The sequence below is a fragment of the Mytilus edulis genome, chromosome 10 (assembly GCF_963676685.1).
Source record: "Mytilus edulis chromosome 10, xbMytEdul2.2, whole genome shotgun sequence".
In the NCBI taxonomy this organism is placed as follows: Eukaryota; Metazoa; Mollusca; class Bivalvia; order Mytilida; family Mytilidae; genus Mytilus; species Mytilus edulis.
In genome coordinates, this window is record NC_092353.1 from 50600636 (window position 1) to 50620203 (window position 19568).

Below are 19568 nucleotides of genomic sequence, written 5' to 3' on the forward strand. Positions count from 1 at the left end.
AAAACACGTCTTTACTTACTCAATATATATATCTTAAATTCGTATATTAAGAATTTTGTGTACTGTGGATTATATTATTTTCGTGGGTACCAATTTTCGTGGATACCGATATATGATATTATTATATGATGAGCAACATATAAGACGAACTAGTCTTCGAACTGCTATGACATTGTTGTTGTCTTATTCATAGTATAACATGTAGCAAGTTGCCACGATCACACTATCCTCGAATGGTACAGTCACAGATGTATGTGTATCTGTAGAATCATTCCATAGACATCTACTTCCAACAGAAATTGTAGCGTTTTCTTGAACAATAGTTACGTGTACAATTATTCTAAAACGACTGTTAAAATACTCCGCTTTGATTCGTTGTCTGATAGCATCACTCAGTCGCGTGCAGAGAAAACCACGCCCCTCTTTATCCAAGAAATCTTCCTCCTCTCCGGAAACCACCTCCAGTATTGTATTGTTCATGATACTGTTGACAATTTTGGTTGCGATAGTGTCATCTGGTGCTATCCTATATGTATTCTCATAACGAATTTTAGGTTCTTCGCTCGTTTCAGTTCGGCTGCTGTCATCTTCTCGCTTAAAGATGTGAGGAGACTTGATAACGTTTCTCACTAAATTAGAAAATCTACTAAGTCTTGGGAGACGCGTTTCCATTTTGTCTTGTTAAGATATACACACATAATGTACTTGGGTTAAACGTACTAAGTAATTAACGATTAACAGACAATTAAATCTTTTGTTTTTAGTGTGAAAGTTTAATGTTTCAAAGGATAGAACAGTGACAAGTCAATCCATGAATTTAGTTTGTGTTTCGTTACTAAAATAGAAAACAATCAAATATCGTAGCTGACAATAGACTATGCATGAATTCTTCTTAACCTAGTTTACTGTGCGTATTGCTGTGTGTTTTTTCAACATTGGCTAGAGGTATAGGGGGAGTGTTGAGATTTCAAAAAACATGTTTAGCCCCGCCGCATTTTGCTCCTGTCCCAAGTCAGGAGCCTTTGTTAGTCTTGTATGATTTTTCAATTTTAGTTCATTTATATATTTTGGAGTTAGGTATGACGTCCATTGTCACTGAACTAGTACACATTTTTGTTTAGGGAGCCGCTGATGCACGCCTTCGTGTGCGGGATTTTCTGGCTATCATTTAACAGTCTTTAGAACTGAGGGAGTCAGACCCGTGTCAGGCAAGGTTATCATGGTTATGATGGTGTTTTTAATATACATTTATAATTGAACTCTTAATGTTCTATTATTCTATAAATTGTATTGTATTATATTGAATTTCATTGTATTGCATTTTATTGTATAGCAATATAATATTTCCCACAGAAAGTAACCAAAAGTTAGCGTGCAATAAATTCTAATATTGCACTAGTACAATAAATCGTAAACATTCATGACGTCATCAACGACAAAATCTTAGTTTAAACCAATTTTTACTTTGAAATATTATATTGCTATACAATAAAAGGGTTATTGCATGAATATTGGGGAATATTGTCCCTCGTAGAACATATATTGCACTCGCAAGCTCGTGCAATATAAAAGTCTACTCGGGACAATATTCCCCAATATTCATACAATAACCCTATAGTATTACATTGTATTTCACTGTATTGCATTGTATTGTATAAAATTATTGCTTGATTGTATTGCTTGACCCTTATGGGTGTAATTTTGCAATAAAGATTTATGTATTGAAGACTCGTTGGTGGACTTCGGCTGTTATCAGCTCTTTGGTCGGGTTGTTGTCTCTGACACATTCCCCCTTTCCATTCTTAATTTTATAAATGTAAAGAAAGCATGTTTTCTTCTGCAGTGGCAATTATAAAAGACTTTTTTGTAATATTGTATGTTTGGGTACAAAAAGGGGGTCCATATCCTAAGCAACTAAGCTAAATAATGCATGTCTCATCTGACATAAACTTTTGTTTGCTTGGTAACGTGGTAATGGCTTAATCTTTTTAATCTTATGAATTGCTGATGAAGCATGTTTTAATATTTGACAAGAAGAATGACACATTATAAATGAAAGATTTATTATCCAAATAACATGCCGATTGTACATAGCATTACATGTTACAAACTATTTGGTAATTTAGTATCTTTTTAGTTTATCCGATTATATAATATATTTGTTTTAAAAAAACCTGCAAGGGGTATGAATGAAATAAATGTGTTACCCCCACAAAAAGGTTAATAAGGTCATCGTTAAAATTTTCAAGTTGAGTTATATAGTTACGTGCACAATGGACCAACTCACATTTTATGTAAAGCTATTGCACTGACGATGGTGTTTTCAATTCAACATATACGACGGAATCTGCTTCGATGAAAAACTGTCCAACCTTTGAAGAAATCCGATAAAGCAAATGTGAAATGATTTTCTTTTTTTTTTCTTTTTCTATAAGATTCGATCAAAGTTTTTTTTATAAATAATACCTATGCATTAAGATATAAAAGATGGGTTTTTTTTTCTAACATTTGGCACTGTCTTCTCAAGAGATTAAGCATATTTCTTTTATATTCAAAAATGTTTGATAAATGAATATCTTTACCCTCACGGGAAACCCCAATAACACTGAAGGAGAGAGCATGTGTATTTATTCATTCTAACAACTACAATTGTCAATCCTCCTTTGAAGCAGGGATCTTAAAACCTTCTTTTGATCGAATTCGAAACAAATTGCGTATCTTAAAAAAAATTTTTTTTTTTAGCATCTTTATGTCTAAGTCTTGCACTATCAAGATGTTTGATCGTTTTTTTGACAAAAGAGACGTCTCCAATTTTCATAAAGACCTTTCCTTTTTTTTGCAGGAACATTCCAGCAGCACTTTCAATGCGAAGTAATGATCCCCCTCCACTTGTTTCGAAATTCCAATTTATCAGTTTCCTTGACGGATGATTTTTTTTCAAGGAACATATCGAACTTAAAAGTTTTTACAGACCCTACCATGATTTGATTCAATTTTCGCAATAGCTTTGCCACAAATTAATAACGTGTGCTATTATATTGTTTAAGCTAATTTACTTCCCTATTTTTATCGAATGCGTCTCACCAATGGATTTCTTTATTGTCATGAGTAGTAAATCGATTTCCACCAGTCGACTGTTGACTGATTTATTCTTAATCGCATCCACTATCTATTTTTTATACCGGTGGTCAAATGTTTTCAAGCGAGAAAAATAGTTATTGAGGCTGCCATTGATGAACGATTTAATAGTATGAATTCCGATTTAAAGCTCTCCGAATAAAAGGAAATGTGGTTTGTGTCAAAAGGATAGCAACATTGAACAACACTTTCAAAAAAATCAAGAATGTAAGGGAGCTACCATTTGATTTTTATGGGGGGGCTAGAATGAAATTTGAAATAAATAGGCAGGACAGGAGTTTTGAGTAAAAAAAAAGGCTGGATGAGACACTTGCAAAAAAAAAAGTCAGGACGACAATTTAGGTAAAAAAAAGTCAGGATAAACTAAAAAAAAAAAAAGGCAGGACCGAACAGAGTGAAAAATAAAAAGGCAGGACAGAGATTACAGCTAAAAAAAATTGCAGGACAAAATTTTTCATTCTACCCCCCCCCCCCCCCCCCCCCCATAAAAATCAAATGGTAGCTCCCTAATACAACAATAAACAAGTTCTTAATTGCAAAGAGTCAAGCAAAGTTGTAAAAGACGTCTAGCACCAAAATCTATCGTCAATACCAAACTCACATAAAGAGTAAAAACATAAAAGTGTCTACCGTCAATACCAAACTCACATAACCAGTAAAAACATATAAGTGTCTACCGTCAATACCAAACTCGCATTAAGAGTGAACACATAAAAGTGTCTACCGTCAATACCAAACTCCCATAAGGAGTAAAAACATAAAAGTGTCTTCCGTCAATACCAAACTCACATTAAGAGTAAAAACATATAAGTGTTTACCGTCAATACCAAACTCACATAAGGAGTAAAAAACATAAAAGTGTCTACCGTCAATACCAAACTCACATAAGGAGAAAAAGCATAAAAGTGTCTTCCGTCAATACCAAACTCACATTAAGAGTAAAAACATATAAGTGTCTACCGTCAATAACAGACTCGCATAAAGAGTAAAAAGTTTTATACGAAATGCCGAAAGTGAGTCACATTCCCTGTTTACATTTTCAATACTTTATTTTTCTGAAGTCACTTTCATTTCGTATAAATTTTCAAAAACATAGCGTTGTGTTTCCAGATCTTATAAATATAATTGATATTTATAATACAGTCAAACGTTTCCATCCCTCACAATTGTGTCTGTCTCAATTTTACTAAAAATAACAAAAGTCAGAAGGACTTCTATGTAAAGTTAGATCTTCATTTTACACGTCAAAAACATCTAGAGAAATTGTTTTTAATCCTTATAATTCTGAAACCATTTTAAATTTCAATTTCAACTTTTTTTTGGACCCCAGTATTCCATTTATATGTATAGTGGGGGGGGGGGGGGTGTTAGTTGTCACAGTGACAACATGGTTTACCGAATTTACAACAAGGGAAATATCCTAACGACCCAATCAAATTCAATTAAGTTGTAATATGCATATAAAAATATTTCAAAAGGGTTATTTCTATAGGTTTTATCATACTTTTGTAATAAATGTGGACCAAGGCAGTATCTAAGCTTTTCATGTTTGTAATGTTTTTCGTGTGGAACCACTTAACCAAGTTCAAATCAAACTAAATGAATAGCAATTTAGTAATGCCAAATTAATGATTAACAATTTTCAATGATTCCAATTAAAAGACAGAACGCACTATAAACCAAGAGTCAAAAATAAATATGTAGTTGTCCCACTCACGTGCACTCAAGTATTAAAAAAGAAAACTTGAGTTCTAGATAAAGTATCGTCATGGCCCAAGGTTTCTTCAATAGTTCTGTCTGTCCATTAGAATTGACAAGAATAAAACCTATTCTAGACTTTAAACAAACCTTCAATATAGATGCAGTTAGTCCTTTATAGAAAAGTAAACAATCAAGACGTCGTTCGAGACGACCGAGATTGTCGAGCACTCGATTTTCAAATAACTTATTTGCAAAAAATAGACACAATAAATATTAGGCAACATTCAAAAACTTGTCTCTTACTTAAAATTCAGAATAATATAAACACGACGGGTGTCAAACACATGTGGAGCAGGATCTGCTTACCCTTCCGGAGCGCCTGAGATCACCCCACTTTTTGGTTGGGTTCGTGTTACTTCGTCTTTAGTTTTCTATGTTGTGTCGTGTGTACTTTCGTCTGTTTGTCTTTTTCTTTTTTAACCATGGCGTTGTCATTTTATTTTCGATCTATATGTTTGAATATACCTCTAATATCTTTCGCCTCTCTTTCAGAATAGTGTTCAAAATGTGACTACCAAATAAGAACACAATATTGATTTTATGATTCACTTATTCAAAATAAACAGCATAACAAGTTGATACAATATAACTATCACCAAAAGGTATGGAAACTGTCATGTGATTGTCTGTGTTATCGTTCCATAAACATCTACTTCCGATGGAAAAAGTGGCAAAATCTTGAACAATAGTTACATGAATTATAAATCTGTACCTAGTATTAGCATATTCCGTTTTTATTCGATGCTTGATGTCGTCTGTTAGTTTCGCACACAAATGACCCCTGCCCTCTGACTCGAGAAAATCGTCGTCTTCACCGGCGATGAGTTCTTTAATTGCCTGTCTCATAGTGCCTTGGATAGTATTTTCCGAGAGTAAATTGTCAGGATCCATTTTGTATGTATTTTCCCATTTGAATTTATTAAGTTCGTCCGTAGTTTCAGATCGACAGTTGCTTTCATCGTCTCGACGTCCTGACGGTGTTTGACTCTTGGTGGCAGCACGAAGCTGAGCTGCTCTAGCTGTTGGTCTCTGTAGATATGCTTTATCCATTGCTTATTTTATAAAATCCACAAATTTCTGTTTACAATGTCTCTCAACAAGAATAAATATTACAGAATGTTAAATAAAGTCAAAAATGAATTTGCAAGTTTTGAATTAATGGAACCAGTGAATCGAATTAAAGACTTTCTAAAATGATTTAGATTTTTCTATTGTTTAATTGAACTTGCTTGACAACCAATACATGACAGATGAATGAACACAATTGCTTATAGTTAATTAAATCTTGTTCAATGCTATACATACCTAAATTATAATGGCGGATGTATCATTGACTAATGTCTGCATTCAATTCAACTGTATTATTAATAGTGAGAAGATCCAAAGTCTCGATTAATTTTCAATAAAATGCATATTATGTTTTGTTATCACTGCCAAATTGCAATTATCCTTAGTTATAATGGAATCATTATTTTCAGTGCTTATTGAAATTATTTACATTTTTATTAATTATATTTTGTGCCATTTATTTTGAAGCGAAAATTCTTCTTGTTCGTGAAATTGATTTAACTTTTGGAATTATTAAAATCGATTTTTAATTGCTTTTAATAAAGATAAATGTCTGTACGTAATTTAACTAACTACATGATTGACTATACTTTTTACTGCACTATAAAGTTGCTGAGAACACAACTCAGACGTTACCTACGAAGCGTGCATGTAAGCTGGTTCTCGGCTGACTACTTAACAATTAAAACCAACAAAAAATGTTATTTACAACTTTTGTCGCAGAAAGATTGACATAGGGATAGTGATCCGGCGACGGCGTTTGTGAATTTCTTTTAAAAAAAGCTTTATATTTAAGATGGTGGAAGACCTGGATGTTTTATACTTTGTATATAGATTTCTAATGTTACAAAGTTTCCGTCTGTCCCATGTCCATTGTCCTTGACCTCCTTTTCATGGGTCAGTAACTACTGGAAAAAGGTCCGATTTTATGTAATGTTAATTTCTCTCTTATTATGAGTAATAGGATAACTATAATTCGTATGTTCGTACCTTGCAAGGTCCTCGTGCCTGTCAGACAGTTTTTACTTGACATCGACCTCATATCAGTGAACAAGGTTAAATTTTGGTGGTCAAGTTCAAAACTCAGATAATATAAGCAATAGGTCTAGTATATTTGGTGTATGAAAGGATTGTAATGTGTACATGTTCAACCGGCAGATGTCATCTGACCTTGACCTCATTTTCATGGTTCAGTGGTTATACTTCAGGTTTTTGTGTTTTGATCTGTTTTTCTTGTACTGTTAGCAATATAGGTCAACTTTATTTGGTTTATGGAATAATTTTTATTTGCGCATGTCCAACTGACTGGTATCATCTGACCTTGACATCATTTTCATGGTTCAGAGGTTATAGTTAAGTTTTTGAGTTTTTTGGTGTTTTTTTTCTAATACATTATGCAATTGGTCAACTATATTTGGTGTATGGAAATATTTTATGAAGTTCATGTCAGTCTCACAGGTTTATTTGACCTTAATCTCATTTTCACGATTCATTGCTCAGTATTAAGTTTTGTGTTTTAGTCGGCTTTCTTAAACTATGAGCAAAAGGTCAACTATATGTGTTGAATGCAGGATTGTAAGCGGTGCATGTTTGCCTGGCATGGTTCATCTGACCTTGACCTCATTTTCATGGTTCATTGGTCAATGTTTAGTTTTCTTGGTAAAGTTTGATTCTTACAAAATTAAGCAATCGGTCAAGTACATTTATTGTATTAAATGCTGGTAAGTTGCACATGTATTTCTCGTTTTGTATGTATAACTTTGACCTCATTTTCTTGGATCATATTAAGTTTATGTGATAGTTGTAGTAAAGCTTTATATTAAGGAATATCAATATCATATCAAAAGTAAGTAAAGAAGGCGAGACATTTCAGCGTGTGGACTCTTGTCCTTTGAAGTTCGGTGATTTTCTTCGGGTACTCTGATCTCCTCAACAAAAAGATTTGACAAAAAGGATATATAATAGTAACAAGAAAAGAAATGATTTAGAAATTGTAAATTCTTGGAAAAGTTTTTTGGGACTCACAAAAGCAAAGTAAAAAACAGAAACGCAATCGCGTGACAAACATTGCTTGGGTTGCTTTGATATTGATTCAGAAAATTTTGTATTGCTGAAGCATTACTATGCGAAAAAAATCAATTTTCGGTGTAAGAGTTGAAGGTTAAGATATCAATGTTTGTTATTTGATAAGCCGATGAATACAAGTATATCATTGTTCTTTTAACTGATTGTTAAAACTATCAAGTGATTTTTTATCTAAAATAGGAGACCAATTTGGAAGTCAAATCTAATTAAAACGGCGTTTATGCTTTTTTATGAGTCTTCTTTTTTATATACTTAAGTTTGCAGTGTAAAGGAGGTTCGAGATGACGGAGTCGCTGCATAAAACATACACAAAAATAATCATAAAATCAAGAGGATTATATGATCTTACATAACTCTCTCAAGAAGGAAAAAACCTTCAATTCCAATTTTTATGATACAAAAATACCAGCAGTTAAAATTATATAACTTTTGAAAAAGATTTATTGCTGTTAATAAAAATACTTTAAAATTTTTAAATTTGTAAGACATCCAAATAGAATATAGACATAAATATACAGTTAATATACACTTGGGATCCTTTATAGCTTTGCTGTTCGGTGTGAGCCGAGGCTTCGTGTTGTAGACCGTACTTTGACCTATAATGGTTTACTTTTACAAATTATGACTTGGATAGAGAGTTGTTTCATTGGCACTTATACAACATCTTCTTATTATCTACTTTTAAATAGTATAGACATAAATGTACGGAATATGTGTGTCGTCAAAGGGACTCGGTGCCCCTATCCCTATTGCGACCCTCTGTTATGTCAATTTTTTACACGTAACCACATGAGGTGAAAATGCATATTATACTGTTTGCTTTTTATCACACTTACATTTTTCCATCGCTAAGCAAATTGATTCATTTTTTCAACATGGTTTTTGTATTATCATTTTATATTATAGAATAACTTGAATATGTACATTAAACTTAATTCATTTGTCAATCTGCATGCATATGAAAACTTGTCACATCAATAGACATAATTTAACTACTAGGCAAGAAGTTCATAACACAAACATACATGTAATACCAACGTTTGTCTTGTATAAAAGATCCATTATATATGAAGATTTTAACTGTCAGACGAATTTTACTTCAAAGAAATAAAAACATGTCAATAATTTTAAATACAAAGTTTATTTCATGTTTCATTTCTTTGGATAAAAGATTTAGAACGCAGCAAAAAAGTGCATTACAATTGTGATTTATAAAGAATTGGTGGCCTTCGGCTGTTCTATGCTCTTTGGTCGCGGGTTGTTGTCTCTTTGACATATTCCCCATATCCATTCTCAATTTTAATTTTAATTAAAGCATTCAACAACTTATATCTTTTTTTATATATACATTGTAGGTATACATGCTTTTCCCCTATCGTGAATGACAGTTGTATATTTTTAATTAAATCAACTTTTATTTGTATTACTTCATAATGAAAAGAAACAACAACAGTCTTTAAGAAACCTACTTAAAAATTCGTTTAAATGTTAGTTCTATTATATATTAACAACACCATAGACAAAGGCAATTGTAAAACAAAACATTGGGTTTATAAATCATATTGTTCCTTGCGGTTCAAAGGTATGTAATTTCAAAAATCCATAAAATTTATCAAAGAAAACAAAGACAATACTACAAAACGGCAATATAAATTTCATTACGACAATTATTTACCATGAATTCTTTAATTTTCTCTTTGTGTCTGTTATGTTTAAAATTTGCCATGGACACATCAAACAATAATAAAGTAACACGGTTTCATATATGTGTACATGCAATCTATGAACAATTTAAATAAATCTGCATATAATTATCTATTTCATGAATTGAATTTATATTGTTTTATAGACCATGCGAAACAATGTTTTATATTTGCATGGGAAAAATTCTTTCACTCACTCAAATATATTTATTAGTATTATAAAACTGATGATTTAAATCAATTATTTGTATCACCATTAATAACGTTATTTAAATTGTTTACAAAAAGCTAAATACATTTTAAATTTTAATTGTTCCTAGATTCAGTCATCGATTTTAAGTACTAACAATTAACTTTCATTAATTGGTCTACTCGTCTATATCTGCCATCTACTCTAGACATAAAATGAATGAATTTTAAATCTGAAGTGTTTCGTCCGAATTAAAGTATAATTGTAAAATTGCCTGAAGTCAACTAGCTAACTACCAGATGAAACTGACAAATAATCGAAGACGTTCAGAATACAATATTCAACAAAATCAGGTGTATAGTGACTATATTCTATCTGTCAGGCCCGAAATCGCCCGGGGTCTAGAACAGTTGCAGTGGCGGATCCAGCCATTCTAAAAGTGGATTCCAATCATATGTCCCCATTAAAAAGCATTGATCGTTAAAATGGGGTATATTACCTAGCCCCCCCCCCCCCCCTGGATCCGCTACTGAGTTGGAAATGAATTTTACAGAGAATTTAAAAGATATTCCATAAAACCAAAATAACAAATTAACAAAAATCAAAGACACATGATAAAAACAACCATTGAAAAGGTTCTTTCCATACATACACACATAGTACATTTGCGTCATACATGTACCTGTTCTCTGCAATATGTTCTTGAAATAAGACCTTGAGGATGCAACTTTTGGCTTTTCGGAGGGGGGATTATATGTCTTGTATTCCCTATTTCTGCTTGCTGTTTGAAAGGTTGAATAAAATCAAAAGAAAAGAAAAACGTACATTTTCACCATCTTGAATAAGAATTTAAAATTAAATTAAAGATCTGAAACATGAAACTGTGTATATTTGATAAGAGTTTCGTTACAGAAAATATAAACAAACCGTTTCCATAGAAACTGAAAATACTGCAAACTTTTAAATCCCGTAGAATCCTTTATTACTAATAATAACAAATTAACAAATGTTCCGAAATGAAATCATTCTAAATAAATCCCATAACATGCAGCTACGGCAAACACAGTTTTATTTTTAAAAGTAACACATGCAAAATTATCGTTCTTTTCATCCCATATACAGCGGCTACCTATCTGTACTGCTTGCTCAGAATTCTCTCCAACTACAACTTGTACAACATATCTGTACCGTTTCCATGGAAACTCCTTAGCTCGTTCTTTTATTAAGGATGACAAGTTTGCGGCAACTGTCGGGCATATTTTCCCGTTATAGTCCGTCTCGGTTAACTGTTTGTCTAATATTTCTTTCATTGCTCTTTCCATCTGTTTGCTAGAAAACTTATAATCCTCACATGGATTCAGTTGGAATGTATTTTCAAGTCTGACATGTTCATGAAAATATTTCCCTCTGTCATGATCAGAGCTTTCAGATTTACTATCGTTTCCTTTGTGATCCCTTAAAGTATGCCCATGGGCTTTTGTAAGCCTGCCCGGCACAGTCAGGTTCTGTCCATGCCCAGGTATATGACCACCGCCATGTCCGTGTGTTCTCCGTATCCTCCTAGAATCCATCGCCATGCTTTTCCGCAATAAACAAATACTTAGTCAATATTCACTTTATAACGGAAACCAGAATGAACTTCACAATTAGATAATTTTATCTAAAAGCGTGTCAAACATTGATTAAATCCATCCATTCACCGTACCTACGTTATAAATATCTGTGGATTACTGAGAATTCTACCCGATAAATATCCTATGGAAAAGCTGGCGTACAATCATCGATTCTGATCCTCAATTCGTGATCACAGCCTTCTATTTGACGATACAAATGGGTTTTATGAAGTATTTATGAATGACAGCCTTAATTATATTGACTTAGTTGAAATGTATACATTATCTTATTTTACAGATTGTTTCTTACTGTTAAATCTCATTTTCTACTCAGGTAAAGAGATAATTATAAGAATATAGATTTTTTTCGTGTGTGTACAATGACAATTGTTATTTTCTGAATTGGCTAGTAATTAATAAACACGACTTTTTCTGCTTTTTTTCATTGCAATACGTCATTCAACTACATTTGTATTAAAGTTTCATAAATATGTGGGTTTTGTTGATTAAATGGTTCAATAATGCACATTTCCGTTTATAGTGTGTAATGGTTCGCTTGAAGCTGCATGCATGCCTGAAACAAATACTTTGAACTTATTGCAGACTAAGGTCTCTTATCATTGCACAAAAAATGACACCAAGGTCTTCTCTCTTTTCTTCCAGTTTTCTATGCACTGATGCATTTAGACTTATTTCCAGGTTTGTACTGACATGAGCAACACCGGATGGTGCCCCATATGGAGCAGGATCTGTCTACCCTTCCGGAACTCCTAGCTGAGATCACCTCCCGTTTTGGCGGGATTCGTGTTGCTTAGTATTTAATTTTGTATGTTGTGTTTTATGTACTTCTGTTTGTCTGTTTCTTTTTTAAACAATTGCGTTGTCAGTTTGTTTTCTCGACTTTTTCTTTTGAATGTCCCTCTGGTATCTTCGTCTCTCTTTTATAAATAATATCATACTTCTTTAATACTGTCACGTGATGTAACCAGATCAGTTTGATGAAATCGACACGTATTTAATAGGTGTTCAATAGGGGTGAATCTAATAACTTCAAATTTTGACAGAAGGGATCTAGGAGCTTAGAGAGTTTATCCTTTTTTATCGATCATCATTTTATTAATATTTTACGTTATTAAAGTAGCTTAAAGAAAAATGGATGTGTTGCGACAACCACTAGTACACGGCCTTTAATCTACCACTGTCGAAACTGCAACATCATGCTGTTTCTGTCATACGATTGGACCATTGAACCAGTCAGGCGCGGATCCAGAGGGGGGGGGGGGGGGTTCTGGGGGTTGGAACCCCCCTTTTTTTTGGATGATCAATGCATTTGAATGGGGACATGTAATTGGAACCCCCCCCCCTTTTTGTCCTGGGTTAGGAACCCCCCTTTTTAAAATGGCTGGATCCGCCCCTGCTAGTGATATCTTAACACAAATAATCGAAGAAATGCATGTATATGCAACAACAGTGGCGGATCAAGAATTTTTCATAAGACGTGGCATACTGACTGTCTAAGAGAGGTCTCGCCCCAGTCATGCTCCAGTGAATCCCTATATAATCAACCATTTTTTCCCTGAAAAGGGGACTCGGGCCCCGAGCCTCTTACGACATAAAGATCAGGCAGGGCGTGTATGTGTACATTAACACATATTAATTGTTAGTGAATAAAATCCTATTTTGGGGTTTATATCAGTAAACTAATTCTGCCATCTGGATAAAAAATATGTAATCCCTAATTCTTGATAAAACACATCTTAATTATCCTTACATAGTTGTTTCATCGAATCCATACATGACGCATTTTTGCGTCTGTCCCAAGTCAGGAATCTCTGGCCTTTGTTAGTCTTTGTTAGTATGATTTCTTAATTTTAGTTTCTTTGATTGATTCCGGATTTTAGTATGACGTTCATTTTCACTTCTCTGGTACATATTTTTGTTAAGGGGCCAGGTGAAGCATGCCTCCGGGTGCGGGATTTTCTTGGTGTATTGAAGACCCATGTGTGGCCTTCGGCTGTTGTCTGCTCTTTGGTTGAGGTGTGGTCTGTTTGACACATTCCCCATTCCATTCTCAATTTTTTAAATATGACTATTTTTGTATCTCGAGGAAATTCATCTAGACCAAAATTCATTAAAACATTAAAATCATTGAACACTTATGCCTATTAGTTATTTCTATTTTAGGTAAATTAGATTTAATTGTTTTGTAATACTGTGTCTATATTAATGAATTCTGAATGTATTCAAATAACAATGATCATAGTCTCTATAGTGAAATTGATTTTTACCCCCTGCTTCGAACTTTTGATTTGAGATTCCTCTATTCCGTAGTTATTATTAATTAAGTTTTATTTCATGCCTCAAATATTATTGACAGGTTAAATGCAGTATTGTCCTCGGGTATAATAACAAAATACGTCTTAGGACTATAACGGATGACGTCGTTTCACATTGTATAAATATACCATTGAAAGCAGATTATTTAGATCACACACTTGTAGTTTTCCTTACTCGCCCAATGATACACAGGCAAAATTTGCCCACGTGAATTTCACATGAAATTTCATGTGAGATTCACCTCAAACGAGCTTATACATGAAACTCACATGCATCTCCATGTGAATTTCACGTGAATTGAGATTCACATGAATGTCACGCGAAAATTTTCACATGAATTTCACGTGAACTTTTTTTTTATCATGATTTCCCTTTGTTTGAAAATTCAGATGTTATTTGAAATACTTTATTTTAGATATTCACGTGAATTTCATGTGAAAAAACAATAATGTGATTTTCACGTAGAATTCGTGTTAGTTTCACATGGTATTCACATGAAACTCACATGAACTGATTTCATGTGAGTTTCACGTATAAGCTCGTTTGTGGTGAAATTCATGTGAATTTCACGTGAATTGCACGTGAGATTCACATGAATTGAAATTCACATGAAATTGATGTAACTTAAAAAATGCGTAAAAGGGAAAAAGAGTTACTTTTAACTTATGAGTGTTCGAATACAGGGGCGGATCCAGCAATTTTGTAAGGGGTTGCAAACCCAAGATAAGGGAGAGGGAAACATATGTACCCATTCATATCCATGGATCGTAAAACTAAAAAAAAAGAACCTTTTATCCAGAACACCATGACAGAATTCTTAAATTATATTGGTTGCATTACGTTGGTGTAGTGATTTGGTTAGAAAGGTTCATTTGTATATACGCAGATGATTGTCAATGACTGTGAATATCAAAATGATCATATGTTATATGACATAAGTCAGAGTAAAGTAAATTATAGAGTAGGCTATTTCAGTGAAGAACTAACTGTATCTATAATATCTATTGTACATATGCGGATCGAGGGTGCTGGGGCCCGCGCCCCCTCTCCCTTTCGTGGGAAAAAATTGTTGATTTTATAGGGAATCACTGAAGCATGACTGGAGCGCCCCCCTCCGCTTAGGTTAGTCAGCGCCCCCTTTTTTTAATGAAAAGTTCTTGATCCGCCACTGTAGCAAGGTCACAATATAAGGCCATTACTCTATTTTAAGTAGTAAGTAGACCGGGTTAGTTCAGTGAAGAACTGACTGTATATAGGAAGTCGTGGCAAGGTCACAATATAAGGCCATAACTTTGAGCATTGGCATAAGATTGTGGTACATGTATGTGGCATAAGTCAGCAGACTGATTATATTAAGTAGTAAGTAGACAAGGTTATTTCAGTGATGAACTGACTGTATATAGAAAGTCGTGGCAAGGTCACAAGGTTATTTCATTAAGGAACTGACTGTATACAGAAAGTCGTGGCAAGGTCACAAGGTTATTTCATTAAAAAACTGACTGTATATAGAAAGTCGTGGCAAGGTCACAAGGTTATTTCATTAAAGAACTGACTGTACATAGAAACTTTCAAAGTCGTTGCAAGGTCACAAGTTTATTTCATTAAAGAACTGACTGTATATAGAAAGTCGTGGCAAGGTCACAAGGTTATTTCATTAAAGAACTGACTGTATATAGAAAGTCGTGGCAAGGTCACAAGGTAATTTCATTAAAGAACTGACTGTATATAGAAAGCCGTGGCAAGGTCACAATATAAGGCCATTTGACAATTGACATATGATTTTAAATGTCCTCTATCCGACAGTTACATTTTAAATGTCAGTATTATCAATATGAGATTTCTTGATAAAATGTTGAAGACACCTTCATGAGAACTGTAATAAAAGTAAAGGTCTAATTATTATACTTTCACAAAAATGTTACTTTTGAACGTCCAAGAACAGATCTCGTGAATGTCGTTAAAAACCGATCTCTCATCGCACCCGTTTTCTCATATGTTGCGTGGCGCGTGGTACGCGACATATCAGAAAACAGGAGCGATGAGAGATCGGGTTTTAATTTAGATTGGTCTTATTTGAATGTATGTTTAATATGAAAAGTTAGAAAGGATATTAAAATAAGGTTTAATGTAGGTATAGAACATTCCAATTGAAATTTCTGAATGGTTGAAGAGAATATAGTTCAGTCACTCGCCATTTGTTTATGAAATTTTTAAAAACATATCAGAGCTGCATGTTTGGTATAATTTAACAACATAAAATTCTCTAATCAGTTTGCCAACTGTCGATTTGCAAATAATCTAAAAACCCGAACTGAGAAGACAAATTCATTTCTTTTTAGATGTAATGGATAATCTGAATATTGAATTGATTGTTAGTCCAGTGGCATATATTTCATTAATTTTGTTGACACTTTCATCTTTTAACAGACTATCAAAAAAAAAAATCAACAAAATTGATGAAAATATGCCACTGGACTAACAATCAATCCAATATTTAGTGTTACATACGAAATTTGTGATCCATTTTGACTGACAAATGTCGGATGTAACTTAGTCTTAGGTGTGTGGGGTCACTACAACACCACAGAATTGGGTATTCATTTTAATTTGATAAAGTATGCTTATGACAGTTCTAAGCTCATAACAATATCATTATATTTACATATTTCAAAACATACATTTTTCCAATAACGTTGAGCGTATCGTCTTATTTCGGTATTTGTTTTTTCTTCTTTCTTTTAGTTTTGGTTTACAGCAATTGTTACAAAAAAGGTCTATCGCTCTGATGTGAGCATCAAGACCCGAAAACTTTTGAAACTGATGAGTACATTCTCCATTTTAAAGAAAATTCGATACATCTCTGTTTTTAGTAATAATACAACAAGAAAAATATGAACGAATATGTCTCTGATACTACCATAGTCTACAGTCGCACAGCCATTCTTTTGTCAGGGTATCAACGTGAAAAAAAATGAATTTGACCAATCCAAATAAGCTGGCAAATTCAACAGCCGCGGTGCCATTTTCTGTCAAGGTTTAACACGTGGAAAAATTGAAATAATCAATCCAAATACACTGCAAAGCATGTTGCCATGGCAAATATTGTTTTGTTCTCATATGAGGCAGTAGCAAAAGTGTCCCGATGTTCATCCCATATACATCTGCTGCCAACCTTTATTGATGTATTCGTGTTCTGTCCTAGGATAACATGAACTATGAACCTATACCGTTTCCATGGGAATATTTTGGCTCTATCTTTGATCTGATTGGATACGGTATGAACGAGAGTATTGCACGTGACGGAGTCGTAAGGTGCGTCGCCGATTACTTCTTCCATAATCTCTTGCATTGCTTTTTCCATCTTAGAACATGAAAATAGTTCGTCGTCCTTTGGTTCTAGACGGAAAGTATTTTCGTACTTAACTCCACGCTTGATTGACCTCAGCATGTCCATACTATCTAGGTCAGACGACATTGACCTTTCTCTTGTCTGTGCATGGATACTCAGTTTGCTTCCTGTCCCTCTTGCTCTCGAGTTTTTACCAGTAGACTTTTTCCAGTCTGATTTTGCTACAGATTTTGATCCTCTCCGTTCTAAAACGGTGTCCATTATATTGTCTAGTACTTTGTGATTCGACATTTTTTTCTCACTTTTCAATATTTTAAAACTTACTAGTATGTGGAAGAGACTAAATCCTAGTAAAATCTCCACAAAGGGATAGAATTCAGTGTGATCCAACAAATAAAAAATATAATCTACACTAAAACGAACATGACTATAATGACGCACAAAATCGCAGATAAAAAGTTGACCAAAAGTGTTTATTTGTTGTCTAAACAATATTAGAAGAATATGCATTGATCCATTCCAGTAAGTTTGACTTGTGTTTTAAATTAGTTACCAATACAGATGTAATCTGAAACCGTGCCATTTTGTTTTTTCCTGTAAACAATTTTAAGGTCTTTTTATAGTAACCAATTACACAAGCAGTTTCTTGTAACAGAGCATCATCAAGTTCATATTTAATTATATAATGATATCATAAGAAACAGAAAAATATCGTCTGGTCAATAACCAACAAGTATTTTCAGGAACGAAAGATGTTCTTGGGAAAAACAGTTCTGATAAAAATTAGAAATTATGATTTCGATCGATAGAAGTACTGATAGATTTTCTTAAGTTACAAAGAGGTAACATTGAGCCATACAAATTATGTTTCAATTTTTAAAGTGAGAATTTAACATTTCTAGTAACATTATCTTGGATGGAATGATCCACGTTTGCGATCAATATGATCAAACCATAGTATGTCTCCCTTATGTTTTTCATACACAATGTTTCTCTTAGTTTCTCACGTAAGGGTTAAAAAAAAATGATTATTGTCACATTGTTATCAACGTTTCACTAAGGAAGAGGTAGAGAGGAGTACTCAATCCGCGGCAGCTCACGAGACTTGGATTACTGAGTCAAAGATTTTGTATTCATGAGCTCAATGAATATTTCAGCACCTCACTAACTATAATTTGGGAGATAAATATGAATCATTTAGCATACTGAAATATTTGTGAACCTGCACAACGCATTTGAGGATATAATTTACAATAATTACATAAGATGTATGTTTCATTATAATACTTTATTCTGATTGGCTAACTGCACACCACTTGTTATTCCGTAAGCAGTTGCATTGCTCAATACAACTTTTCATTCATGATAACACGTGGTCCAACAATAAAGTGCACAGGTGAATTTAATAAAAAAAATATATAAAATTCATGTTTTCATGATCATAGCTAAAAAATGTAATTATAAGTATTGAATGCTTCTTTTTGTAACTTTATAGGGTTGTAAAAGCGTTGACCGTGCGCACATTTTTAGAATGAAGCGCTTCCGCGCTTCATACAAAATGTACTTCGGTCAACGCTTTTACACCCCAATAAATTTACAAAAAGAAGCATTCAATTCTTAAATAAATCAATTGTGGAATTCCTTAACATTTGCGAACCTCCACTGACATTTAGGGATATCTTGAAATAAATTAATAGAGGTCTTGAAGTATATAATTATGATTGTGGAGCTCCATAAATATTAATAAGATCCTAATATATTTAAAAACCTCCTGAAATTAAATAATGAAGGTCCTAACATATTTCAGGATATCCTTAAACTGAATTGGTGTGGTGCCGCTGAAATAGAAATTTAGAGCCTTATTCAGTTCTTGTCATCTTTCTAGCTTACATTGTAAATCAACTATATTTCACCGTGACAAATCATTTAGTATAGCTTGTTTTATTACATATTACTGTGACTAGTCTACATTCATATCTACCTCTTCCTCGACGGTTACTTTTCAGTAAAAACCGTTGATAACGATATCACAGTCGGTTTTACCCTGTTAATATAAGCAATTATTTGAATAAAAAATGCCGGAGTTAAATTTATAATCGATCGAAATAACACAAAGGTTTCACCTCATAAATGATTATATTATTCTAAATGCTTTTCGTGACACTGAATGTATTATTTAATTAAGAAAGTTAACGGATGGTTTAGAAAAGGCCAATGGTCAAAGCATCTAACAGTAGTCTATTCTCTACAACAATTACTCCAAATATACAAATATCATAAGTCTTCAATAAACCGCAAGCCATTGAAGAGCAGTGGCGGATCCA

At 33.4% G+C, this 19568-nt stretch overlaps 4 protein-coding genes across 4 annotated transcripts; all 4 read right to left on the minus strand.

The window, feature by feature from the left end:
* Positions 1–183: 183 nt before the first annotated feature.
* On the minus strand, positions 184–672 carry LOC139492810 (dynein light chain Tctex-type 5-like). Its single transcript, XM_071280964.1, has one exon. The coding sequence runs from the start codon at positions 670–672 to the stop codon at positions 184–186; it is 489 nt and encodes a 162-aa protein (XP_071137065.1).
* A 4776-nt stretch (positions 673–5448) lies between these two features.
* Positions 5449–5949, minus strand: LOC139492811 (dynein light chain Tctex-type 5-like). Its single transcript, XM_071280965.1, has one exon. It carries the CDS (start codon positions 5947–5949, stop codon positions 5449–5451), a length of 501 nt encoding a protein of 166 aa, XP_071137066.1.
* Positions 5950–10967: 5018 nt separating this feature from the next.
* LOC139492812 (dynein light chain Tctex-type 5-like) lies at positions 10968–11522 on the minus strand. The gene has a single exon (XM_071280966.1). It carries the CDS (start codon positions 11520–11522, stop codon positions 10968–10970), a length of 555 nt encoding a protein of 184 aa, XP_071137067.1.
* Positions 11523–16956: 5434 nt separating this feature from the next.
* LOC139492813 (dynein light chain Tctex-type protein 2B-like) lies at positions 16957–17535 on the minus strand. The gene has a single exon (XM_071280967.1). It carries the CDS (start codon positions 17533–17535, stop codon positions 16957–16959), a length of 579 nt encoding a protein of 192 aa, XP_071137068.1.
* Between the last annotated feature and the right edge of the window lie 2033 nt (positions 17536–19568).